Consider the following 25,592-nt stretch of genomic DNA (forward strand, 5'->3'; position numbering starts at 1 on the left):
GCAGCGCCGGCCGCCGCTAAAAACCGATAAAAACCGCGGCGGGGGCCCGCGGCACCCCCTGGCCGCCCCTCGGCCTCCACTGCCTTTTCTCCCCCCCGCCCCGGGCGATGCGCGGTGCGGCGGCTGTGGCGAAGTGAAGCAGCGGCGCCTCATCCTCCTCTTCCTCGCCCTCCCCGCCACCATGGGCGACTGCGGAGCGCCCGGGGACGTGAACTCGAACGTGCTGGTGGCCCGCAGCACCGGGGACGCGCAGCTGGACAAGGCGGTGTGGCAGTGGCTCAGCTGGGACAAGGTGGGCGAGCGGCACCGCGGGGCTGCCCCCGAGCCGCCCTGCGCGCCCGGCTCCGGCTCGGGCACGGATGGGGCTGGCCTGGCACCTGGGCACCGCCTGGCGCCCACCTGGGCACGGATGGGGCTGGCCTGGCACCTGGGCACCGCCTGGTGCCCCCCTGGGCACGGATGGGGATGATTGGTGTCATCCTGGTGCTCACCTGGGCAGGGATGGGGCTGGCCTGGTACCTGGGGCACCGCCTGGTGCTCACCTGGGCACGGATATGGATGGATGGAGCCATCCTGGAGCACTGCATGGTGCTCACCTGGGAAGGGATGGGCATGGATGGGGCTGTCCTGGTGCTCACCTGGGCAGGGACAGGGATGGGAATGGATGGAGCCATTCTGGAGCACTGTCTGGCACTCACCTGGGCAGGGGTGGATGGTGCTATCCTGGTGCTCACCTGGGCGGGGATGGGGATGGGGATAGTGCCATCCTGGTGCTCACCTGAGCAGGGAAGGGCATGGATGAATGGATGGTGCTGTTCTGGTGCTCACCTGGGTAGGGATGGGCATGGATGGATGGATGGTGCTGTTCTGGTGCTCAGCTGGGCAGAGAAGGGCATGGATGGTGCCCTCCTGGAGCACTGCCTGGGCAGGGATGGGGCTGGGGATGAATGGATGGAGCCATCCTGGTGCTCACCTGGGCAGGGATGGACATGGATGGATGGTGGCATCCTGGTGTTCACCTGGGCAGGGATGGGCTGGGGGTGGATGGATGGAGCCATCCCCACACCTGTAGCACCGTGCCTGCCCCACCCGCCCCTCCTCGGGCTGGGTCAGCAGCTCGTTAAAATGCCGTGTGAGTGTGTTTTTTCCTCTACTGCCTGAATTTAACGTTCCCCAGGCAAGGCACAGCCAGGTCCCAGCATTCCCTTTTCCTTTTCAGCACCAGCACGGTGTCAGGAGCGCTGCAGGCTCAGTTAATTCAGATTAAACCACCCAAACCCATGATGACAGCGTGGTGTTGGAGAGTGTTTTGCTCATCCTGTCGTTGAAAGGATTACTTTGGGTTTTTTGATGTTTTATTTTTGCAGCTGGTTTGTCCAACCATCATGGCCTGTCTTTAAAGAAATACCTTGATGGTGGGGGAGGGTGAGCTACCGGTGCACCAGAGGTCTGGGCTTCTGCTTTTCCTTCATTTTTTTTAGGTTTCTCTCTCCTGAACCTCTTTTGCCTTTATTTTTATCAACCACGACAGCCAGTGTGTGGGTTCTGTTTCCTCTCCAGTTTCATCCTGCCAGGATCAAAGCAGGAGAGCTGCAGGCAGGTGCCACCTGACGGCTCTGAGAGGAGCTTTCTCCTGCCTGGAAATGTGGTGTCTCCTCCCAGCTTTGCAGGAATTAACAGGTGCCATCTGCACCTCCTGCCCCCGGAGCTGCTGCTGCTGCTGTGAGAATATCCGGGGGAGGGAGGGAGGGCAGAAAGGAAACAGCATTCCTGCTAGCACATTTGATAACCCAGGCTGAACCCCAGTCAATATTTTATTTTTATAGCGCCTTGTGAGTTCAGTGAAAGACTTCTGTTGTTTTTAACAGCTTGTTTTGTCTTCCTTAAAAATCTGTGAACTTCCACCAGGGGGGAAACCATGCAGGTTAAAGTGAAATGCCCCCGATTCTAGAGCTCCTTGTGGGGCTGTAATTAACCAGCAAAACGCAAATGCAGGCTCGGTGTGAGTGTCCCTGTTTGCCCTTGCTTGCCTAGGTGACAAACGTGACCTTTGCCGTGAGGCTGCTCCAGCTTGGAGCATTCAGGACTGCTTGGGGAGGCTTCCGGGAGAGCTGCTGGGAAACCTGGCAGCTCAAAATCACCTGGAGGAGGAGCAGGAGCACTGGGGGCTGCTCAGGAAAGGTGTTAACAAGCCAGGTGAAGCCAGGGAATGTGGCAGGAGCAGGGATTGCTGCTCCAGTGCCCACCACAAGCTGAGGAAACCTTTGCTGCTTATCAGACTCGCCCCCCTTTCCCAGCCCCAGCTTCCTGAGCTGCAGGGATTTTTGGTGCTTGTGGCAAAGGAAAAATCCATGCCCTCCGTTCCCAGCTGTGGGAGGCTCCCGTCCTCCAGCTTAATTGAAAACTGCTGGCTGTAATTAATTACCAGAGCAGTGCTCTGTGTCCTTTGAGGTTTGGGTGTTGGTGCTGGCGAGGCAGAGCCCTTGTGCAGCCCTCCTTGGTGGAGTATGCCAACAAGTGGTTGTTGTTCCCCACTTTCTCCCTTCAATTCCCTTTCATCCACATCCTGATTTTCCTGTTGCACTTCCACCTGTGCCTGGGGTTTCCCGGGGGGCTCTGGCTGGTGTGGCAAGCTCAGAGCACACCACTGCTCCTGCCTGGGCTGCCTGCAGGGGCTTTGGCTCCTGAAGGCACTGCTGGAGCTGCTCGTGGGAGAAAAAGCTGGAATTAATGGCCCAGGAGGTGTTTGTGCAGCCCCCCCTCACTGCATCCTCCCTGGATTTAGCTAATTCATGGGCTGGGTGTCATCCTCTCAGCTGCAGCATGGAGGGTTCCTCCTTGGGGTGTTCTTCTGATTTTTGGGCTTTTGGGGTGTTCTTCTGATTTTTGTGGCTTTGGAGATGCTTTCCAAGAGGAAATGGACTGGATAGTTTGAGACCAGTAACTTGCTCCAGCCATTTGGCAAGCTCAGCAATTTTGCTGAGCAGTATTTGCAGTATTTTTGCTCATTAAGACTTTTAAGTGAATTTTTAAGAATAACATGGGGAAAATGAAGGCCACAGAAAAATTCATTGAAGCTCGAGCCAGCTTGAGGCTTTCCCCCTTCCTTCAGTTGTACGTGCATAGAGTGTGCAAAACAAAAAACTAAATTGCTGTGAGTAGTAAATTATTTTGACAGGGTATTAGCTTTGAAACCCAGCTCTGGTGGTAAGTACAGGTGATTAACATGACTGGGTGTGAAAGAGCCATAAGAAATACTCATTAATGCCCCTGTGTTTGCTTTTCCCCTTGTTCCACATGTTGAACCCTGGTGAGCCACAGAAAGTGTGGTTCTGCCTCAGCAGGTGACTGTGCAGTGCATGGCAAGCTGAAAGTTTGGCAGAGAGGATACTTTTTTTTTTCTTTTTGCTTAGTAATACTTCAAAGCTTTCTGAAATGTGCTGCAGGGTCTCCTGCAGGTTGTGACCCCAGAGCTCTGATTCTGGCAGCGACTTCCTATAAATAGTTGTTTTTTATATACATAATGTAATAATTTAAATTATTTAAATAATGTAAACAACCCAGGCCAGGGCTTCTGGGGGACCTGCAGGGAGGAGGAGCAGGGATTCCCTGTGGCTGGGCCAGCTCACCCATCCCTAGCCCAAACACCCAAAACCCCAAAGACCAGCCAGAGCCCTGACCTCCTGTCCCTTTCCTGCCCCAGCAGGGTGTGTTCAGGCAGCACCAGCCTCTCCCAGGGCCACTGTCCCCTTATCTGCCGCCTCCTGGTGCAGCTGGCCTATTCCAGAGGGAGCTGGTGGCTCTTGATTGTGCCCTGGGTCTGGCCCCTGTGGGCTGTGCTGAACCTTTACAGGTGTGTGCTCTGCAGACACCCAGGGGAACGTGCAGATGGGTTAGGGAGGTGTCATTATGTAGGCTGGGTCAGTGTCACTTATTTATTATATACACAGTTCTATTGGGTCAGTGTCATTTAGTTATTAAATACACATTTGTATTGGGTCAGTGTCACTTATTTATTATCTACACATTTATATTGGGTCAGTATCATTAATTTATTAGATACACAGTTCTATTGGGTCAGTATAATTTAGTTATTATATGTCATAATATTATACATCATATATATTATATAAAATTTTGTTATTATATTTACTATTTAGTTATTAAATACACATTTATATTGGGTCAGTATCATTTATTTATTAGATACACATTTATATGGGGTCAGTATCATATAGTTATTATATATCATAATATATATTACATATTATATATCATATATAATTTCATTATATATACTATTTAGTCATTGCATATACATTTTTATTCAGTCAGTATCATTAGTTATTAAATACACATTTATATTGGGTCAGTGTAATTTATCATATATAATAATATATATCATATCTTATATATGATATAATTTTGCTATTATATGTAATATTTATTATATATACATTTTTATTGTGTCAATATCATTAGTTACTATATACCAATTTATATTGGCTTGGTGTCATTTATTTATTACATATACATTTTTAGTGCGTCAGTATAATTTGGATATCATCTACACATTTATATTGGGTTGGTATCATCTATTTATTAGATACACATTTATATTGGGTTGGTATCATCTATTTATTAGATACACATTTATATTGGGTTGGTATCATCTATTTATTAGATACACATTTATATTGGGTTGGTATCATCTATTTATTAGATACACATTTATATTGGGTTGGTATCATCTATTTATTAGATACACATTTATATTAGGTATCCCAGATTTATTGTGAACATATATATATCTGTTAGAGAGGTGTCATCTATTTATTCATGCATGTATCATGGAGTTGAAGTGTTCCTAAGTGTTGGAGGAGGCTGGTCAAATAAACAAATGTCTGTATTTTTTACAGAAATTGTGGTGCTGATGGTGTGGTTTGAAGGTGTGATTTTGGTCTAAAATCTCTAAGGAAATTTTCTTTTTTTGCTCTTGGGAAGAGGAACCACCACAAAAGCCCCGTGAGCCCTTCAGCTGTGTGACCTGATTCCATAACCGCCAAGCAAACCAGCAGAACCCCTGGCTTGGGGGTTTTTGGGGGCGTTTGCAGTGGGGTTAAGTGTCAGCAGCATTGTGGAATTCCCAGGTCAGGGTGGCAGATGGTGCTCAGGGCCAGGCTGGGTGTTGCAAGAAGCTGAAGCTGGGCCATGGGGTGTGAGACTCCAGCTCAGGGGAAAAGGGCAGGCTGGGAGGCTGGGAAAGGAGTAAAGGTGATGCCAGGCTGGGATAAAGCAGCTGGGAAAGTAGTAAACATGATGCTAGGCTGGGATAAGGGAGTCTGGGAAGGAGTAAAGGTGATGCCAGGCTGGGATTTTTAATCCTTAGGAAATTCATTAACTAGCTTCAGACCAAAATTGTAGTAAATCTATTTTTAAAGGAAATGTTTGTGCTGTTGCTGGAGTGCTGCCTCAGTTTTGCAGAGCTCCATGAACCATGGAATGTGTGATTTCTGTTCTGTTTTTGCAGGGGAGCAGTGCAGCGTGTCTTAAAAAGCTGCAGAGGATGCTGTGTAATTTAATAACTGTGGTTTAAGGCCAAGCCATGCACTGTCCCAGTGTGAAATGAGGTTTGCAATACTCCTGCCTTAGACTCTTTTCACATCAGTCAATTGTTTTCTGGTTGGCTGCCTGTGAACAGCTGAAAGAGAGACTTTCACTTTTGCAGTTTGATGTCTTTTGTGCCCCATTGTTGTGGTTTCCTTTGAGGCCTGTGTTGAGCTGTGTAGTGAGCAATGCCTTGCTTTGGTTGCCAGGCCATCCAGGAGCCTGGGCAACAATGCCTTGCCTTTTATTTCAGAGCACACAGAGAAAAATAAGTAATAAAAAGTTATTTAAAATTCATGTGTCCGGTGTTCAGGGTCTGCTGTCAAGCTGCAGAGATAATTTCAGATTTCTCAGTGAGTTTTGTGGATTATTTTTCCTCCCAGTGAGTGTGCACAGCTTCCGCCTTTGTGCTTTTCCCAGCACTTTGCCAGTCCTCCTGCAGAGCCTCCTCCTGCCCGTCTGGAGCGTGATTCCCAGCGCTGCTGGAGCTGCCTGACCTCTGCTTTAAATGTCAGGGGAGTTCACCCCTGCCCTGCAGATTCCATCTGCCTTTTCTAACCTTTCCTTGCGACCCTGCTTGAGGCAGCACCGCTGTGCAGGAGCCCTGGTGCCTCCAGAGCAGTGCTTTGCCCCTCTGCAGCCGCTGTTTTGCCAGCTGTGTGAGCACTGCCTCTCCCTCTGTCCGTGCCGTGGGCGGGTGGGATCTGGGAAGTGTCCTGTCCCCAATGGCTGCCGCCAGGCAGGCTGAGTGGCTTGGTGGCCAGACTAATTCAGGATGAGGAGGAACAGAGATGTGCAAAGCTGAGGTGGTGCTGTGGATTTGGGGAAATCCTGCCTGAGCAGGGGGATCAGTGTGGGTGAGAACCCAGCCTGTCCACTCTGGAGGGGGCTTAGGAGCCTGCTCCAGTGCAAGCTGTCCCTGCTTGTGGAATGGGCTCCAAGGTCCCTTCCAGCCCAAGCCATCCTGTGATTTCCAGGGTTTTACTGTGCCTGTTTCCTGTGGGTGGGGGAGGAAGGAAATGCTGCTTCGAGGTCTGGATTTCTGTGTGTTCTCCAGGGGCAGACATTGGGAATGGAATTGTGTTATCAGCCTTGGGAAAACCTGTTCCAAAGTCTCTGCTCCTCATGCAGAGGGGCTGGGAGGTGTCCTAGTGGGCAGACAGTCATATCAGCACAGCAGAGAGCTCTCAAATCCTTTGTTAATAATGATAATATGTGAAGAATGTGAGAAATTAGTTACAGTGGAGGCCGGTGCACGCACATTTTATAGGATAGGAGGGATTTGCCCTAGGAATTCCCTAAAACTGATGAGCATACCCAGTTCAGCTCCTGATTTCCATCCCTGAAGGAAGGCCTCGATCTCTTTTGCAGAACCAGAAGACGAAGGAGCAGATTGAGACCCTGCTGCAGGACGGGAAGCACCGGGAGCTGCGCGAGCGCCTGTGCTGCCGCCTGAGCTTTGGCACGGCCGGGCTGCGCTCGGCCATGGGCGCGGGCTTCTGCTACATCAACGACCTCACCGTCATCCAGTCCACCCAGGTGAGCTGGCCATGGCTCTGGGGGAGCCCCTGCCCCATGGGCATCCTGCTGGGATCCTGCTGGGATCAGCTGGGGTCCTACTGAAAGCCCTGAGTTGGGATGCAGCAGCCAGGGCAGGCATGGAAGGGCTCTGTGCTCAGAGATGAGGTGGCTTGGAGAGCTTTGGCTGGGCTGGAATTTGGCCGGTGCTCAGCCTGCTACACAGCCCTGAAGCTGGAAGTCTTATGAGCTGCCATAAATACTTGTAGTATGATATATAAATACTTGTAGTATTTCAAAAGCAAAAATAACCCAAAGGAAAGAAGCAAGTCCCAACCAAACAAGCCTTTTCTTTTGTTTTCAGCACAAGCTGTGGGCATATATGGACTGAGTATATTAAATATACTTAAGCAGTTTATTTGTGTCCACCTGTAACCTTGACTGTTGAAAATAGAATGATATATTTGGTATATTTGGGACCTTTGTGCTTGGGAAATCAATAAGATGTTTGTTATGACAAAACTTCTGAATTTTACCTATTTTGACAGATACACTCAATCTCTATAAAAAGTATCATCAAAGGTGTTTTCTGACATGGTTTAGCAAGGGTTGGTAAAACCTCTCATTTAATACTGAGCACCTAAACTTTTCAGCTGGTTTCTCTTTGCAGACTGATGCTCCAACCTCCCTCAGGACATGTGACTAAAATTACGCTTTCTGTTGGCTCAGGGTGGAGGGATGGACTTGGAACATCTGGGACTCCCCAAAGTTGTTTGACATTATTGTCTGAACTGTACAACTGGAGCCCACACTCTTGTGCAGAGGCCAAATTCCAGTGCTGTTTATGGAGGCTTTGTGCTGAAACCCAGCCTTCTCTCTGGCAGTTTTGCTCTGCAGTATCTCCTTGGCCCTAACAAAAAGCTTCCTTTAGGTGCCTGACCTGCAAGCTGGACACATCCTGGCATGATGCTTCCTTCCCTTCTGCCCTTCCTGCTCCAGGTGTGCCAGCCTCCTCTGCCACAAAGGCTGGTCCAGCTGGACTCTGGATGCAGTGGGATAAAAGGGGTTTAAGAGTCAGTATTTTGTTGCCAGTGGTGGGATTGTTGAAAGCAGCTGAGCTGCCCTGAAAAGCCCTGTTTCCCTGGCAGCAGAAGAGGTTTTTGCGAGTGATTTCCCTGCTGCTGGGTTTGGGGGTGCTGGCTGCTGCCTGCTCCCTTTGTGGGGCTGCTGGCACAGAGGGAGAGCTTCCCTTTGGCTGGGCAGGGAATGTGCTGGCAGGCTCAGTTTCGTGGGCATTGCTGGTTTTTGGGAGTTCCAGCCCAGGGTGTGTGCCTCTGCTCCCTCTGCACGGCTGCTATTTTTAGTTGTTTATTAGAGCTGCGTATCAGGCTGGGGCAAGCGGCCTCTGGGAAGTGGATTGGAACTTCCTGCAGTTTCTGAAGTGAGCTGCAGCAGGTTTCAGCTTTGTTTGAGCACTCTCAGAAGCTGAGGGCAGCAGCAGTCCTGCTGTGAGCATGGGCAGCCCTGGCTCCCTGGGTTTGCCCTTTCCTGGGACAGGAATAAATGGCCAGTCAAATATCAGACTCGGGTGTAATTAATACTTCCTTCAGTTAAAATAAGCTGTAGTGAAGTTGCATGTGTGTTCTGTGTCCTTCATTTGAGCTGATTTTTCTTTCATTTGACCTTCACCTGATTTGATTATATTGATATTATGAAAAGGAATCAGGTCCAGGAAGGTACAGAATATTCAGCAGCTGCTGTGAACTCTGCTGAAAACTGCGGGTACATAAACTCCGTGTGAAGCTCTGATTCCCTGGGTTTTTTCCTGCTTTGGTGCATGTCCAGGTGCTTTTATTTGTGGGAGAGGAACCTGTCACTGATCTCCACAGTGACAAAACCAGCCAGCCTTGCATCAAGGGGTTTCCTGCTGCTTAAAAAGCAAAGCTAAAAGATGAAAAATGTAAGTGCTGGGCTTTATAAAGCTGTTCCTACCTCTCTGGATTTCATCAACCAAAAATCTTTGTTTTATTCTTGATACCATCACTGTCCCCTCACTTCTCTTTTGAGCTTGAGCATAAGGGACTGGACATGCTGTAGATGTGGACTTGTTCTGTTCCATGGATTTTGCATCAGGAAATCACCTGAACCACGCAGTGGGAGAGGCAATTGTCATGCTTCAGTCACCTGAGGAGTATTTTGGCTTAGATCTGAGTGCTGACACCTGCTAATGAGCCATTAATTATCACCAGGAGATGCACTTGTGCCTCCTTTAGAAGTGGTGGAGGTTTAATAGCAGAAGTAATTAGGGACACTATCAAAACCTGAGTCTTGTTAAGGGGAAATAGAAATTCTTTAAATTGAGGAACTTTTCCAAGAGAGGAGTTAACCCCAGAGGTGCTGGAATTCCTGACTGCCCTTGGGGCACCTGGAAGAGGATTGCTGTGACCTCAGGCAGAGGGTTTGGACAGTGGAGAGGCTCTGCATTCACTTCCTCACTGGCATTTATTGATTTACTTTTATTTCCTGCAGCTTTCATAACCATGTTTGAATATCAAGTCCCAAAGGACTGAGTTAACCTCAGCTGTGGAGTCCGGCTGAGCTTGAGGGGCTGATTTTTAGCAAACTGCTCCATAGCAGAAAGTGAGGACATTCCTGTTTTCCTTCATACAGGATCTTAGCCTAAATTAGGGGTCTGCTATGAGAAATCTGCTGTTCGTGTCTTCAGATGTTGTTCAAGTCAGCTTGAAGGGTTTTTCCCCATTCTTCTCTCCTCTCCTTGCAGCTGTGAGGGGCAGTTCTTGGCAGAGTGAGCACTTCGTGTGTTTTGGGTTCAGCGTGAAGGTGACTGCGGCAGGTGATCCCGGCCTCCAGACCTGCCACTTTCCAAAGAACTCTCTTTATTTTCAAGAGTAAATATATCCTTCTCTCTGTGCAAACCAGGTCATGCTTTGGAGCACATCCTTGGAGTGCGTGCTTGGACCTGATCTCCAGGGCCTATCCCAGCCTTGGCAATCTAGGATTCTGAAGGGCCAAAGCCACTTAAGAACATGGATCCTGGCTGAATTCAGGGCAGGAGGCAGGCTGCCTTTCCAGATACCCAGATAAAAACATCCTGAAGGATTGCACCAAGTACTGGCTGGGGGGAAAATCTGTTTAGTTCTGGTACAGAGCTCCCACACTCCCATCAAGAGGCAGCTTGTCCCTCTGAGAGAGGCAGTATTTGTGGGATCAGTGTGGTGGCTCTGTGACGGTCACTGTGGGGAGCTGCAGCCTCTGGAAACTTCCACTGACAATACTGCTTCCCTCCTATCTGATCCCTGGTGGATCTATAGAGAGATTCTGGCTGGGAAATGAATGGATGTGAAGGCTGCGGGGGACGTGGGGCTGGAGTAAGAGCTGATCTTCCCACCCAAAGCATTCGCTGGTTTTAAGGCAAATGTAGGACCAACACTTTGGAAACAATGTTGAAAATGTCTGCCTTGTGCTGCGGGCAGGGAGATAAAGACAAGGCTGGCACATCTTACATTGCCTGAGGGGATGGGCTTCTAAAATACGGATTTTTCTCAGTTCAGTCTTGAAGATGATTTGAATAAATGAAACACAGTATGGATTGAAAATGAGTGTCTTCTTCTTGAGGGTTTGTTGTGGTCCTACTCATTTTTATTTCTCACAACACTTTCTCTGGGTACTTGCTTTCTTTCAGTGAACACTGGGGGGAAAAGCTGCTTTTGTGACTATTGTTATTGATATGTTTGAGCTGTGTTTTGCCTACTGACATTATCCATCCTTTGTGCAAGATCCCCTTCAGTGTTTGTGTGTGCTGCAGTCCAGCTAATTCTCCTTTTCCTTTTTGTTTTGTTTTCTCCAGGGGATCTACAAATACCTGGAGAGGAACTTTGCAGACTTTAAGCAGAGAGGCTTTGTTGTTGGATATGACACACGAGGTCAGGTCACCAGCAACTGCAGCAGTAAGAAGTATGAGTATTGATTACATTTGCAAGACTAGAAATGAAATTGTGGCTTTAAATGCGTTCTGTCCTCTCAGCACTTTCTCTTTTTGCTTGGGATGAGCTGGGCACACTCCTTCCTCTCCCTTACTCCATTGGAACAGCAGTGAGGAGAGGCTGGGACTAAATCCTTTGTGCTGCCAGTTTGCCAGCAAAGGAGGAGTGTAAGGCTGCTTACTGTCCACCAGAGAATTTACAGATTAAATGCACAAGAACATTAGGCTTAATGTGCCTGGAGGGAAATTTGAACATGAAGGTAAATTCAGAGTATCAACATCCAGCTGGAAACCCGTTATTAATGCACTTGTTACACTGTCATTCTCTGGTGTTTCACACCTGGTTTAAGCTTGCCTGCGGGAGGGTAATTCCTCCTGCAGTCTGCTGTAACCCTGTGTATTCTCACTTTGAGGGGATTTTACCTGCAGTGCTTAAAATGTGGGCTTCCAGCAATGGCACACTGTGCTCTTTGCAAGGAAAGGGGAGGCAACTGCTTCCTGAATTCTCTAAGGAGTCTTAATCCTTGTCACTGGGGAGAAAAACCCGCGTGGTGATGGCAAAAAACACCTGGTTGGCTGTGCAAAAAAGCCAACCCAGCAGCTAATTAGTATTTTGGTAAGGAGGAGTTAATTACTGTAGCTATTGTTGTAACTAACAGTTCTTTTCCTTTTTAAATTCAGTAGTATTTAATGTTTTGGGGATGAAGAAGTCCCTGGTGTGGTAGAGCACAGAATGCAGTGAGTCTCTCCTCTCCCCTGGGATGTGTGGCCCATTTTTCCCCAGACTGTGGGGGTTAGGCACAGTCTGAAAATGGGGAGCTGTAAGAGTTATGCTCCTTTTCAGCCCCCAGAGCCCGGGATTGAGCCTGGATGGTCACAGAGGTGATTCAGCAGCACCTCAGTTCCTGACTGTGTGTTTCTCCTGTCCCTGGGATCTTGCAGAGCTGGAATCCAGCTGAGCTCTCCCAAAAGAGTGTTCCCAGTGGGAGCAGGGTGCTTTCCCAGCTCTGTGTGGGCAGCAGAGCCAGGGGATGGCAGGTCACCCAGCTGTGTCCTGAAACTGAGTTGGTGTGAACCAAGCAGAATCTCAGTGGCTTCAGCTCCCAGCTGAGCTCTCAGACCCTTCCAGGTGGTTTCAGGTGCCTTTTGGCAGGTGCTGGAGGGGAGTTCTGAGTCAGTGAGACTTGGGTTGCTGCTGATGAAGAGAGGGAAGTCAGTACTAGTGCTTGTCTATGAGAGCAAGGTGAGCTTACACCATTTAATATCTCCTCTCTTTTGCCTCTGAGGCTTCCCTTTATCTCCTGAGCTGTGCAAAAGAAGTTTGGTATCAGTTACCTGGAAGAGAATGAGCCTCCCTGGTGCTTGAAAGGGCATGTTTATAATAGAGTGAGGCTTAGAACTATGGGCACTGTTCCTGTTCCTGAACAGTCTGGAATGAGGGGTGCTGCTCTGCAGAAATGTATTTTAGGAGTAGCTCTGCTTCCTGGACATTGTGTGCAGCTGCTGAGCAGGGCTGGAAGACGAGCTCTGTGTAGGATACCCAATCCCTTCCCAAACCTGCTGCTGCACACATCTGGCCCTTCAAACTCTCTGGGAGGCTGGTTCTGTCCTTGAGCAGAGGATGGGTGTTCTGTTCTGTGTGTGGGGTATCTGCTTGGTTTCAAGGAGGGGCTGCAGTGCCTTGTGCTGGCTCAGATTCTGCAGCCTGAGAGCTCTGACCCTGACTGTGCAATTTGTAGGACACCACTCTAAGCCAAAAAGCAGTGGAATGCCTCAGGAAACAAGTGCCTGGAGGTGGCAGGAATTCCATCTGGCTGTTGGGCTGCCCTGGGGGGCTGGGGTGACTGAATATTTTCTTTTTCCTGTTGGTAGGCTTGCAAAGCTCACTGCAGCAGTCCTGCTGGCAAAAGATGTGCTTGTGTACTTCTTCTCCACCTATGTCCCTACCCCCTTTGTGGTGAGTCACCTTCTTGTCCTGTTGTTGCACCACACAGTTATGGGAGTATTTGAATTTACTGAAAGAGAGAGCTAGCAGTTTCCTTAAATTCTGTTATTTAACAGAAAAATAGAGGCTGCTTGGTACACTTGGCTCCTCAAGGAGGCTGTAACAAGGATGTCACCAAATTTCTCAGTGCCTCTGCTTTTGCTATCTCAAAAACAGGCTCTTCTAGTCACAGCAGCTTTTCCTTGCATGGCTTTAAATGCTTGCTTGTATTCCATGAGCTGCTCCAGGGTGCTCTGTGTTCTGTGGATCTTGGTTTGAGGGGAGGACTGGAATGCCTGGAGAAACTTGCGATTTGTTTTCCAACCAGCCTTTCTGTGAATCCCTTTGTCCTGTTTCCAAGGGCTCCTGTAATCTGAGTGTAGGCTTTCAGTTGGCCACTTGAGGATTGCATTTTTGTAATTGATGTAAAGAATGCTTTTTATGGACCAGCGTTAGCACCAGCGCTGTGCTGGTGGTTTCCAGCTGGGCTGTTGCAGGGTTGAGGGCACCCCTGGGTGCTGGTGCAGGGTGTGTGGCAGAGCTGGGCTGAGCTGTCTCTGGTTCCCTTGCAGCCCTACGCCGTGCAGCAGCTGGGGGCCGTGGCTGGGGTGATGATCACTGCCTCGCACAACCGCAAGGAGGACAACGGCTACAAGGTGAGCCCTGACACCCAGCCAGAGGCACTTTCCGCAGCCCAGGCTGCTCCCAGCCTGTCCAGCCTGGCCCTGGAACCCTCTGGGATGGGGCAGCCCGTGCCAGGGCTCCCCTTTATGTGTGTGTGTCCATTAGAAGGATAAGTTGTGTGAAATAATTAATCCTTCTACAGCCTGACACACTCATCTGTGATGAGGGCATAAGAGCACACAGTTTGTGTGTCTTGAGCCTGAATCTGCAGTGACATTCCGTAGAGTTTAATCAGCAGCTGAAGAAGTGCCCCTGCAATTTGTGTGAGGCTGCTGAGGCTTAAAACTCACTTTAAAACTAAGCCAGAACTGAGGTGGATTCATGCACACAGCAGGGGACTGTGCTGAAGGTGGGAATGATTGAAGAGTGGATTAATAAAACACAGTAGCATTGGTTTTATTAGATTTTTGCCCTGGTTTTCTGGGCACTGAAGAGGGGGGTGGGTGGCTTCCCTTGGAAAGCTTGGGACGATAAAACCATCCACAATAGCAAGTGCAGTGTTTTAACTGAGCATTTCCCTCCTCAGCTCTATAAGAACTGAACTAAACTCTCAACTTTAGCTGAGCATTCTAGAAGCCCTGTGGCAGGTCAGTGAGCGATGGCAGTGTGAGGAAAGGCAGAGAGAGCTCTTGGGAGTGATTGAACTGTTCTTGCCTTCCCTGGAACACGTCGTGAAGTTCTTCACCAGCCTTTGTTTCTGCTGAGCTGGAGCAATGAGTGGGGAGAGAAGCCACAGGAATTTCCCAGGTGCTTCATTTGTCAAGAAGCAGTTTTGTGTTTGTGTCTTCTGATACAAACATACCAGAAGTTTACAAACATATAGTCAGTTTACAAAGAAGTGAATGGCATTTTACTTTTGCCAGGACCCTGGTGTGTTTCCTGGTTTACTTTTGCCAGGATCCTGGTGTGTTTCCTAGTCTTTCCCGAGAGCTGTTTAATCTTTCACAATTTCCCCTGTGGATTTCAGCAGCTTCTGAAGGTTTTGGGCAATGTGAACTGGAGGTGACAAACCCAGAGGCAGATGATCTGAGCAGAGGCTGCACTGTGAGCTCAGCCTTGCTGTTGGCAGCAGAGTGTGGGAAAACTGGCCTCTAAATCTTTAACAAAGGCTTTATTATAGCTGAGGTTAGATACGGAGTTTCCACTCTGGAGGGTGTTTCCAGCTGAGAGATTAGGGTTGTTCAGCTGTGGAAAAACACAGACCTTGGCACACTGCTTATCTGCTTTGCTTTGGGTTCAAACCCAAGCTGTGTTCCTTTTTCCGGAGGAATGCCAGCCTTGGGGAAGGTGATGTTTTCCCACTGTTACAGTTTGCACAGCACTCCCAGATACAAGTGCCCGGTTTTGGTTTCTCACATCCTGATATTTCAACACCAGCTTTTATGAAAACAGTTGTGTTGCTGTGTTAGCTCCATTTATCAGTTGTGAGCTCAGAGGTTCATGCTGGATGACTCCAAATGTCTTGAGAATCAAGCCAGTCAGATGCTGGCTTCTCTGTATGGCTCAGGCACAAAGTAGGTGGGATCCTTTAGCTAAAAGAATTTATCAGGTTCATAACCTTTGCAAATAAACTGTGTCTTGTTTTCCTTCCTCTTACCCCAGGTTTATTGGGAAAATGGAGCACAGATCACCTCTCCTCACGATAAGGAAATTATAAAATGCATAGAAGAGTGTGTTGAACCATGGAGCGGCTCTTGGAATGAAAATCTGGTGGACACCAGTCCCCTCAGACAGGATCCTCTGAAGAAAATTTGTGACAGCTACATGGAGGATCTGACAAAGATCTGCTATCATAGGTATTGTATACAGCAAAAGGTACCTGAGGTATGTTTTTAAGTAAGCTGTGGGTGCATGTGGGAAAAACTGACTGCAGACACGCTTCCCTGTGTTCTCTGGGGTGTCATCAAATTCAAGGGTCACCATCCTTAGGGTGAAACCATTAGGTTGAGAATAAAGCAGCTGCCTTTGGGATTAAGGTACTGTGAAACATCCCAGTGGAAACCATTTAATGCAAGTGAATGTGCTCTGAGAGTTCTGAGTAAAATGCAGAAATGCAGAGTAAAAGCAAAGTGCACGTGCATAAAATAGATTGAGTCTAAAGGTTAGGTGGGGCAGAGGATGTGAATGAGAGGAGGATGGATGGATGGCATGAAGCAGAGCTGGAATAATATTTTAAGGTGGTGGAAGAGCTTGAGTTTGATGTAGAAATCAACAGTTTATTCTTGGGAGACTTTGATCTGTTTCAGCAGAAGGTAAATACTTCATTTTCCAGGAGAAGCAGCTTCAACCCAGCGATTTCTAGTGCAAAATAAGCACTTTGACTGATTCCTTTGAAATTAATGCAGGAATCAGCAGAGCAGTACACAGAGGAATTGCAGCTTACTTTGCTTTCCCTGATGAGAACAGTCTTGTTGGAGAGCTGAGCTCCTGCTGAAGCTGTGTTTCCTCCCCAGGGAGCTGAACGTGCAGAGCACTTTGAAGTTTGTGCACACCTCTTTCCACGGCGTTGGCCATGACTACGTGCAGTTGGCTTTCAAAGCCTTTGGCTTCCAGCCCCCCATTCCAGTTCCAGAGCAAAAAGACCCAGACCCTGACTTCTCTACTGTCAAGTGCCCCAATCCTGAAGAGGGAGAATCTGTGCTGGTATTTTGGTTTTTAATTAATTGATTTCTGTAGGGGAAAAACAAACAGAGAGAGAACAGGGGGAACCTGCTTTTAGCTGTGTTGACACAATGGGAAATCCATGGGGGGTTTTTCTTTCACTGGATGTTAGGTGTAACTAGGAAGGCTGTGGGTTTATTTACTCTTATGTTTTGGTGTTTTTTGTCCCCTCCTTCTCCCACCAGGAGCTGTCACTGAGGCTTGCAGAGAAGGAAGGTGCCAAAGTAGTGGTGGCCACTGATCCAGATGCAGATCGACTGGCAGTGGCAGAACAGCAGGAAAAGTAAGTGGTGGGACCCTTTCTTATGTCTTCCTGCAGAAAAGGTGGTGACAGTCACAGAACATTACTAAATAGTTGCCAGGCACAGGCCTTCAATCCACTCTTTTCCTTTTTCCTTCTAGTTTTATCCTTTGGTACTGCTCCAAATGCATTTTAAATCAATTCACCCATCAAAGAGTAGATTAAATACTTACTGGTGTAATAGTAAATGGCCAAATAAAGCTGAGCTGAAAACTGAGTGGTTACTGAAGACGGTGAAATAATTTTGTTTGCTGTGTTTTCATTTATATCAGGCAAACCTTCCTTGGTGGTTGTCATGGGCTTCTTTGGTGGAGTGGGGTTTTTTTGTTTTGTTGTTTGTAGTTTTAATCCTTTGTTTTCCCCTGCTTGCTCATATTGAACAGAAGTTGTTTTTCTCCCACTGACAGGCCCAGTTCTGATGGTTGTGTAAGTAAAAGCTGAGCAGGCCCTGCCTGACTGCAATGTTCAGGTTGCCTAGGCTGCTCTGTGTGGATCAATTCTAGACTGCTCTCCTGCTGCTGGGTCATCCAAGCTGAGCCAGAGAGGAGACCCTGGGGTTGTCCTTGGGCTCTGGGCTTGTAAATCCTTCAGGTGTGATAGCTGTGGAGTCTGTCAGTAGGGTGGCTTTGCCTAGAGCAGCTTGTCAGTGCTGTGCTCACATCCCCTGTCCAATGACTGCAGAATTCCTCTCCCCCAGCCCTGACCTTGCCTCTCTGGGTGTTCAGTGTCTGCAGAGCTCCTCACCTTGCCCCTCTGGGTGTTCAGAGCTGGCAGAAATCGTCACCTTGCCTCTTTTAGTATTCAGTGACTTGAGAAATCCTCACCTTGCCTCTCCCCACAGTGGCTGCTGGAAGGTGTTCACAGGCAATGAGCTGGCAGCCTTGTTTGGCTGGTGGATGTTTTCCTGCTGGAAGGAGAACTGCTCCCAGGATGCTGATGTGAGGAATGTTTACATGCTGGCAACCACAGTCTCCTCCAAGATCTTGAGGGCAATTGCACTTAAAGAGGGATTTCACTTTGAGGTGAGTGTGGTTTTGGGGCTGTCTCCATCTGAACCTCTGCTGGTGGCCTCACGGGGTGAAAAGTGGGCAGGGGACTTCCAGGCTTCTGGCTGGGAGTTCTGAGGGATTCAGCTCAAAGAGGATGGTCTTTCACCCACACAAAGCCTGATTTCAATCTCCTCAGTGTTCTGGGACTGGGGAATCAGCTGGGCAAAGCTCACTCCCAGGGACATGAATGAACACCTGAATTGCAGATAATGGGAATACCTTAGCTGTGGTTATCTGGAGTCCTTCTGTGTGAGAGAAGGGAGGTTTGTGCAGCCTGCCCTGCTTACTCTGAGTGTTGGTAGGTTTTTAAGAAGTACTTGGAGGTTACACGATGGCCCTTCAGGTGCCCCGTGCCAGTGGGTTTTGATTTTGGATTTACTTCAGGCAGAGGAACGCCTGTGTTCAGATCTTTAATATGTAGCTTTGTGAAGAACTTTCTAGAAAAGAAACGGGGGGTGTTCCCCCCAGACTGACAGCTTAGCTCCTGCATCCAAATTAAATCTGATTTCTGTTGGATGTTAGCCAGAAGAGAGGTAAATGCCTGAAATCATACAACAAACATACAAAGGGCCAGGCCTCGTTTATACATGCCTTAATTAAAACCATGTGCAATAGGAATAAATGTTTTGCCAAAAAATGAGGAATTTAAAATTGAAAGGAACTCTGAAAACCATTTTGAGTGACTGGCCAGATAATCAGGGTGATGTCAGTTCCCTGTAGTGGATTTGGTTCTCTCTAAATACTGCTTGTTTTGGTTTTTGTTTTTTCTTAATTGAAAAAGGACATACTTGACTGAAAGAAAAAGAGAAGCTGGGAATTTACACAACCTCTCGGCCTTCTCTAAAAGCTCCCCCTCCTTGTTATTTGTAACTTCCTTCTCTCCAAGAAAAGCTGTTTCCAAGCTTTTGACTGCTTTTGCATGATTTATGTAAAACCCGCAGAACAGCGCTCTCCCCTCCCAGCAGCTAAAAGTGTTATTTTATATTTCTGTAGCTTTTCCTCCTGAATAACCGTGCCTCATCTGATGAGCAGCACAGATGATCTGATGGGATCTGAGCACCACAGTCCCTGACACACTTTTTCCTTGGTTTGGTACTCGTGTCCTAGTTGAGTATCCACTAGGAAAATCCTTTCCAGTGGCTTTTTGCCTTGAACTCCTCATAAAACAGAGGATATTACTTGTCTGATGCTTCTTTACTATCCCTATTCTGCTTGTCAATTAATTTGATTTAAATTTAAGGAAATCACTTCAAAAAAAAAAAAAACAGAAAAACATCCTTTAGCTTTAGAGTTTTGACTCTGCAGCAGTCTTTCCCACTGACACTAAAATTCAGATTATATCATTATATTTTCTCCTTGGTGTTTTGGTTTTTTTGTTTGGTTTTTTTTTCAGTCTGAAGTGACCAGTGGCCTATACTTCTTTTCTTTGACTCTAAATTGAAAATACGTATTTTAAGCACTCCTTTTTTCTTCCCCCTTTTTTAGGAAACACTCCCTGGTTTTAAATGGATTGGAAGCAGAGTAAAAAATCTCCTAGACAACGGAAAAGAAGTTCTCTTTGCATTTGAGGAGTCTATTGGTATGAGTGCTGGTATCCCTTTAAACTGTTTAGGACTGAGGGGGGAGTGTGACTAGGAGGGACTGATCTTAGCTATGAAATAAAACACACAGAAAAAGTACATTATTTTTATCCTAGTAGTTAATGGCACTGATATTTTGCTCTCATCAAATTGACCTGCCAACTCCCGTGATAAATTGTATCTGACTTGCTGATTCTGGTGTTTGCTTATCTTTCCAGCCCTATAACCCCCCAAATCAATAGATTAGTTGAGAAATCATTAGATTTCTGCTGCATATGCAGCAATAAAGCAGCTTCCATGTACTGGCCCATTTTCCTTTCCAGGATCGAAGGTTGGAGCTTCAGTCAGGTAAATCAGTGTGATAATCTGCCAGGTTATTTCTCCACCATCCCTTTTTTCTTCCTAGGCTTTATGTGTGGCACATCAGTGCTGGATAAGGATGGAGTGAGTGCAGCTGTGGTCATTGCTGAGATGGCAACTTACCTGCAGGGCCAGGGCCTGACCCTGGCACAGAAACTCGTTGACATTTATGAAATGTGAGTGGTGCTTTTCATTACAATATTCTGCTCTGCTGTTCTAGAGCTGGCAATCATCTAAGGAATATTTATTTAAATATAAATCAATGTTTGTGTCCCTCAGATGCTTCCTCATTGTAAGTTGTGGGGTTTTTTGATGTAGGATGGATTACAGCCCACCACAGCAGATATCACAAGGGGCTCCAGGAGGGCTGGAGAGGGACTTGGGACAGGACACAGGGAATGGCTTCCCACTGCCAGAAGGGATCTGTAACAGAGCAGGAAGGAATGGCTAGGGATGCAATCCCAGCAATAAAACAAGGGTGGTGTTTGTCTAAATTGAACCCTGTACTGAGATCTTTTGGGTACCAAATGAGCCAAAACCCTCTGAATCTTACAATGAAAGCATCAATCTGCTCGTAGGTATGGGTACCACATATCCAAGACTTCCTATTTCCTGTGCTATGACCCTGCCACCATCAAGAGGATTTTTGAGCGGCTGCGGAACTTCGACGGCCCCCAGCTGTACCCCAAGTGCTGTGGGGCTTACAGCATCCTGCATGTCAGAGACATCACCACGGGCTATGACAGCAGCCAGCTGAACCACAAGTCGGTGAGTGCCTGAGTGCAGGGGAGGGATGCAGGAACCCAAGTGCACGGGGGAGGAGGCAGATGTGGAACAGTGGTGGTTACTCTGACACACTGGCCTCTGTTCACTCGCTGAGCCCAGTGCTGCTGCAGCTCCTGGGCTCCCAGCTGCTGCTGCAGGGGCAGTAAGGGGCTGCTGCTGTTCTGCAGGTGCTGCCAGTGAGCAAGAGCAGCCAGATGATCACGTTCACCTTCCAGAACGGCTGCGTGGCCACGCTGCGCACGAGTGGCACCGAGCCCAAGATCAAGTACTACGCCGAGATGTGTGCTCTGCCCGGACAGAGGTCAGTGTCCCCAGCCCTGCTGCTGCCCTCACAGCACACCCAGAGGGGGCTCTCAGCCTCTGCTGCAGCAGGCTTCTCTAACAAACCCAGTTCCCCAGTTACTTATAGAAAGTGCTCAGGTGACAAAATCACGGAATTGTTTAGGCTTGGAGAGCTCTCTGAAGTCAGAGTCCAGCCTGTGACCAAACCCTCACCCTGTCAGCGGGTCCAGAGTGTCACATCCAGGCTGTTCTCTCCCTGCTGAGGCTGTGCTGCTGCTGGTGAGTGTGCTTGCAGCCAGGGGCATTCCCACTGCCTTTGGGAATCTGCTGTGTGTTGCCCTGAGCTGCAGGAGAGCAACCAGGTGTTGTTCACCTGGGCTGAGCCACTTCCAGTTTAAAAGTGTGTGGGGGGAAATCCAGGGTGTGTTTGCACCACAGAAACCTCTTCTTCATGATTATGGAATCATGGAATGGTTTGTGTTGGAAGGGACCTTAAAGACCACCTTGTTCCAGCCCTCTGCCATGGGCAGGGACACCTTTCACTATCCCAGGTTGCTCCAGGAGCCTGGCCTTGGACACTCCCAGGGGTGGGGCTGCTCTGGGCAATGATTATTGCAGCATTAATTCAAATTAATTTAATTAAAGGAGAAAATGGCCACTAGAGGGCTCTGGGTACCACCTTTTAAAGTCCCTTCCAGCCCAAACCATTCTTATTCCATGATAATCCTGCTGAACAGGAGCTTGTTAAAGCAGGAGTCTCTACACCTGGAGGGGTAGGAAACACCACAGAGCAAGTGCATCCCCATCAGGTCTTGCTGGATATTTATTTGCATTGGGGCATTTCCCAGACCTCTGACCTGGGCCTGCTCTTTCCTGCAGTGACAGGAGTGTGCTGGAAGAAGAGCTGCAGAAGCTGATAGAGGCTCTGATTGAGAATTTCCTGGAGCCTGCCAAGAACGGGCTGACCTGGCGCTCTGCGTAGAGCCCGGGCTGGAGCAGGCACGGCGTGCAAACAAGGACCCAGGAGCAGAACCAGTCTCATCTGTGTGTGTGTGTGTTTGAAACAGCTGCGTTCTTTTTCTGTACAGAAGAAGCATTCTTTTGTCAGGCTTTTCACCAAATTGGGACAAGGAGGGGAGGTCAGAGGAAAGGGTGGGATTTATTGTTGCAGTTTTCAGTTCTTTTGACCAAAAGTTTAATTAACCCACACCAATGGAAATGAACTGCCCGAGTACCTTTGAGGCAGCTGAGCTTAGCTGCTACATCTTGTCTTAAACTCAGTTCAGGTACCTGACACGCCTCTTTTTTTTTGTGTGTGTGAGAAAAGGTTTTGAAGTTTTAAAGGAGTGATCACTCCAAACTGACAACAAAGGCTGCTTCTTCCCTGCAGCCCAGAGACCTTCCATACAGGTCTGCACTAACAAAAGCATCGAAGCAGAGCTCAGCATTTCTTGTTTAGGCAAATTTTTCAGCTACTTAAGAATTCTTCTGTTGGTAAAGGTGTTGTTGGGCATTGTAGCTGTCCTGTGTGTGTCTTAAAACAATTGGCAGTGAAACAATAGTGGCAACAGCTGCAGCTTGGGGTTGGAATTGCCTGGTGCCTTTCCAAGGCTTCCCAAGGAGCAGGAACTTGGTCATTCCTTGGTAAAATTGCCCCTTCTGACTGCCCAAGGCTCTGTAGCTGCTTTTTGTCCCACATCTCTGAAGGGTCTTGAGCTTTCTTGATTTTCTGTATTCATGACTTGATTTAAATGCTAGTCAGTGACTTTTTAGTTTTTGCTGGCCTGTATTTATATTGTCTGTGCATTGAAAAGAAAACCAAACCAAGGAAGAAAGTGAAGGTGAGACTAACACAGTTACTAAATTGTGATTTTTTTTCTTCAGTTTTTTTTTCTGTGATGTCCTGTCAGGTAATTCGTTAGAATAGCACTTGGAAAATACTATTATTCTTTAAGGGTAAATTTTTAACATCTTCTCTCATTTGATTTCTCCCTTTGCTCAAGTAGCAAGTGGGACTTGTAATCACATTTTCCAAAGAAACAACCCAAACCAATACTCAAGTTCACCTTGTGGTTATATTGGATTTTGGGCAATGAAGGCCCTGTTCTGGCACAGGGGAGCTGGTTCTGAAAGCTCCCCGCTGTCACTGGCAGCAAGTGAAGAGAAGCAGCAGCAATTCAGTGCTGGGTTTTATCTGCGTGGAGATGATGGGAGAAGACCCCACGGTGCCCTGGAGTTCAAGCTGTTGTTTTGCCACTATTGTTGCCTCTCCAAATCCATCCTCCCTCTGCTGATGCCTCGCAGCTGGATGCCACAGGATGGCGCAGGGTAGGTTTGTGTGTGTTGCCTCTCCATGGCTTCAGAGAGCCCTGAGGTCTGGGGGTTTCCTGCTGCCAGCAGCTTTGCACTATATCCATGGAGAAGTATTTCAGTGTCTATGAATGTACATGTACTAGAGAAGGTCTGTGTTGCACAACTTCTGACCTGTCACTGCTATTTATTTATTTTTTTTTTTATTTTAGGAGAAAGTATCTCCAAATTGTTCTGCCAGTGAGTGAAATGTATCTAATGCCAAAAGCTTGGGTTTTTTTTTACCTTGATTGTACATTTGACTGATGTGGTGGGGGAAACAGCAAACCCAGATACACTCAGAGGATGCTTTTGTTGTTGTCTCTGCTGGGTAGGGCTGGGAAGGCATTTCTGACTGCTGCTTTGCCTTCAGCTCTCCCAAAAAAGGTGCAGATCTGGATCCCCACTGCACTGAACATGAAGGAGCTTTGCCATTCCTTCCTTTGGCAGCAGAGTAAACCCTGAGGCGTTGAGGATTTTCTTCTCCAGGCAGTGAAGAGAACAAGTGACTTGGGACATAATTGTGAACAAACACTGTAAAAAGCATAGTGTGTGTGTGTGCTGAGCCCAGCTGTGTGTTACTGTAGCAGTCACGCCTTGTGAGTGATGGCTGTGCTCCTGCAAAGAGCAGAAATCTGCAGCTTCCCAGAGATCTGCTTTGTGTCAGTAGGCAAGTGCTAGAAACGGAGAAAATGTTTGCAAAGAAGCGTTGTTAGAAGCTGGTAACTGTTCATAGTCTATGTTTAATTAAAGAAAACCCAGCTGTGGGGTGGTTTGTGTCTGGGGTTTTCCCCATGGGTAGGTCTGACAGGGAGCTGTAGCTGTAGTGATGCTTTTGGGAGGACAGCAGCAGGCACAACGTGTTGAATGTACTTTCAGGGTATAATAACTATTTGCTGTTTTGAAACTGCTGCTACTGTTGTTTTCCTACTGTACTGGAACTGTTTGATATATTTATACTGTTCCGTTTGTGGAACTCCTTTATCTCCTCCCTCTGATCTCGCATCCCTTACTCCTGTTACTGTGAAGGACTGGAATTCTCGTTTCCTTGCCCTGTAACTTTGTAATGCATCGTGGTAGAGCTCACTTGGTTTGTGCACAGCCTTCCTTGAGTTGTCAGCTGTTCTTTCCCACTTCTCAGATGAGAACAAAGGCTTTTCTGACTTGAGCAGAAAGCAGGTCACAGATCAAAGGAGACACTGTGGATGTTGTTTCTGAGGTGCTTCCAGGTAAAACACACCTTGTCAGAGGCTGGGCAGTGGCTGGAGCTGTGGTCATACAGCCAGTGTGTTGGGTTGAGTGTGTGATAAAATCCAGAGGGCTGGGATTTATCCCCTGGCTGTGACAGGTTTCATCTCTGGTGAAGCTGTGTGTCTGTGGAACAGGGGCTCTCAGAGTTCAGGGCTCTGGTGGTTGGTTACCTGCATGCCCACATCCCTGCTGTTGCTCAGGTAGCACTTTGTGCACCCTCCCTTTGTGTGCCAGGCTCCCGAGGGTGTTGGGGATTCCAGCTCCCATTTCCTTGCAGAAGTGTTCGTGTGACACTGGTGGAAGCCAGGAGAGGAGCGATGGGGTCTGTCCCTTGGGCAGGGTGGGATGTGTGTGCTGCCTTAGGAAGCACCTGGATGGTCTCTGATTTTAAAGCTGGTATCACTTTGTTTTGTCTTCCCTCCCCCTTTTTGTCCTCTCCCCTACTAAGAGGGGGCTCCTTGCATGGTGGCACCTGGGTGGTTAGAGTCCAGCTTGATTCCCTCTGCTCAAGAATGGCTTTGTACAGGTGACTGAAGTATCTCAAGTTGCATCATTCCCCTTGCCTGGAACCTTGGGGAGTTCTGATCTGTACTGCTGTTTACCTGATGTCTGTTCTGTAAAACTAGGGCGTATTACAAGTACAGAGTGAGAATTTGCACTTTCTGAAGACTTTCTGTGTACTGCTATGTGGATTTAGCTGAATGAAGTGTTATAGGTAATAAACTATTCCCTTCGTAGTCTCAAGCCAGGTTTCTTTGTCTTCTTTAGCCAAACACTTCTGCCCCAGCAGCTGAGCTGGGCTTGGAGGGGTATCCGTGTGCCACTTGGATAAGGCCCGGGAACAAGAGACTGTTCAGAGCCTCCTCCTCTTGATGGCACTGAGATCTCCCTGATGGTGGAGGGTGTCCCTGGGGCTGATGGGGACCCGGAGTGGCCCCTCAGTGATGGCTGCAGCCTTCATCCTGGAGGATCCTGTGTACCTGTTGTTGTGTTATCTGCTCTCCCTGGGCCCCTCTCCTCCTCCCAGCTGAGTGTGGGGACAGCCAAGGGCCAGGCCCAGGCAGGACCCCAGCAGTTGAGGGCTGGGGTGCACTTCAGCAGGGAGAGGGGGAGCCCAGGGCTGGCACCTGCTGTCCTTGTCCCTGCTGAACACAGACATTTCTTCCAGGACAGCACG

The 25,592-nt window shown here is 48.1% G+C and overlaps 1 protein-coding gene across 1 annotated transcript; it reads left to right on the forward strand.

The window, feature by feature from the left end:
• Positions 1–153: 153 nt before the first annotated feature.
• On the forward strand, positions 154–25,159 carry PGM2L1 (phosphoglucomutase 2 like 1). The gene is made up of 14 exons (XM_038137903.1): positions 154–292; positions 6,979–7,146; positions 10,994–11,100; positions 13,001–13,085; positions 13,685–13,768; positions 15,399–15,592; positions 16,250–16,439; positions 16,643–16,740; positions 17,600–17,780; positions 19,293–19,386; positions 19,794–19,923; positions 20,326–20,515; positions 20,701–20,834; positions 21,695–25,159. Exons 1-14 carry the CDS (start codon positions 182–184, stop codon positions 21,795–21,797), a joined length of 1,869 nt encoding a protein of 622 aa, XP_037993831.1. The 5' UTR covers positions 154–181; the 3' UTR covers positions 21,798–25,159.
• Positions 25,160–25,592: the final 433 nt, after the last annotated feature.

The sequence above is a fragment of the Motacilla alba genome, chromosome 1, assembly GCF_015832195.1.
Source record: "Motacilla alba alba isolate MOTALB_02 chromosome 1, Motacilla_alba_V1.0_pri, whole genome shotgun sequence".
In the NCBI taxonomy this organism is placed as follows: Eukaryota; Metazoa; Chordata; class Aves; order Passeriformes; family Motacillidae; genus Motacilla; species Motacilla alba.

Excerpts from the sequence above, each read along its gene's own strand:
- PGM2L1 (XM_038137903.1), top strand. The coding sequence starts at position 182 with ATGGGCGACTGCGGAGCGCCCGGGGACGTGAACTCGAACGTGCTGGTG. Across the intron at positions 16,741-17,599 it reads GTGGCAGAACAGCAGGAAAA|TGGCTGCTGGAAGGTGTTCA; the intron begins GTAAGTGGTGGG and ends CTCTCCCCACAG. Across the intron at positions 19,387-19,793 it reads TGCATTTGAGGAGTCTATTG|GCTTTATGTGTGGCACATCA; the intron begins GTATGAGTGCTG and ends TTTTCTTCCTAG.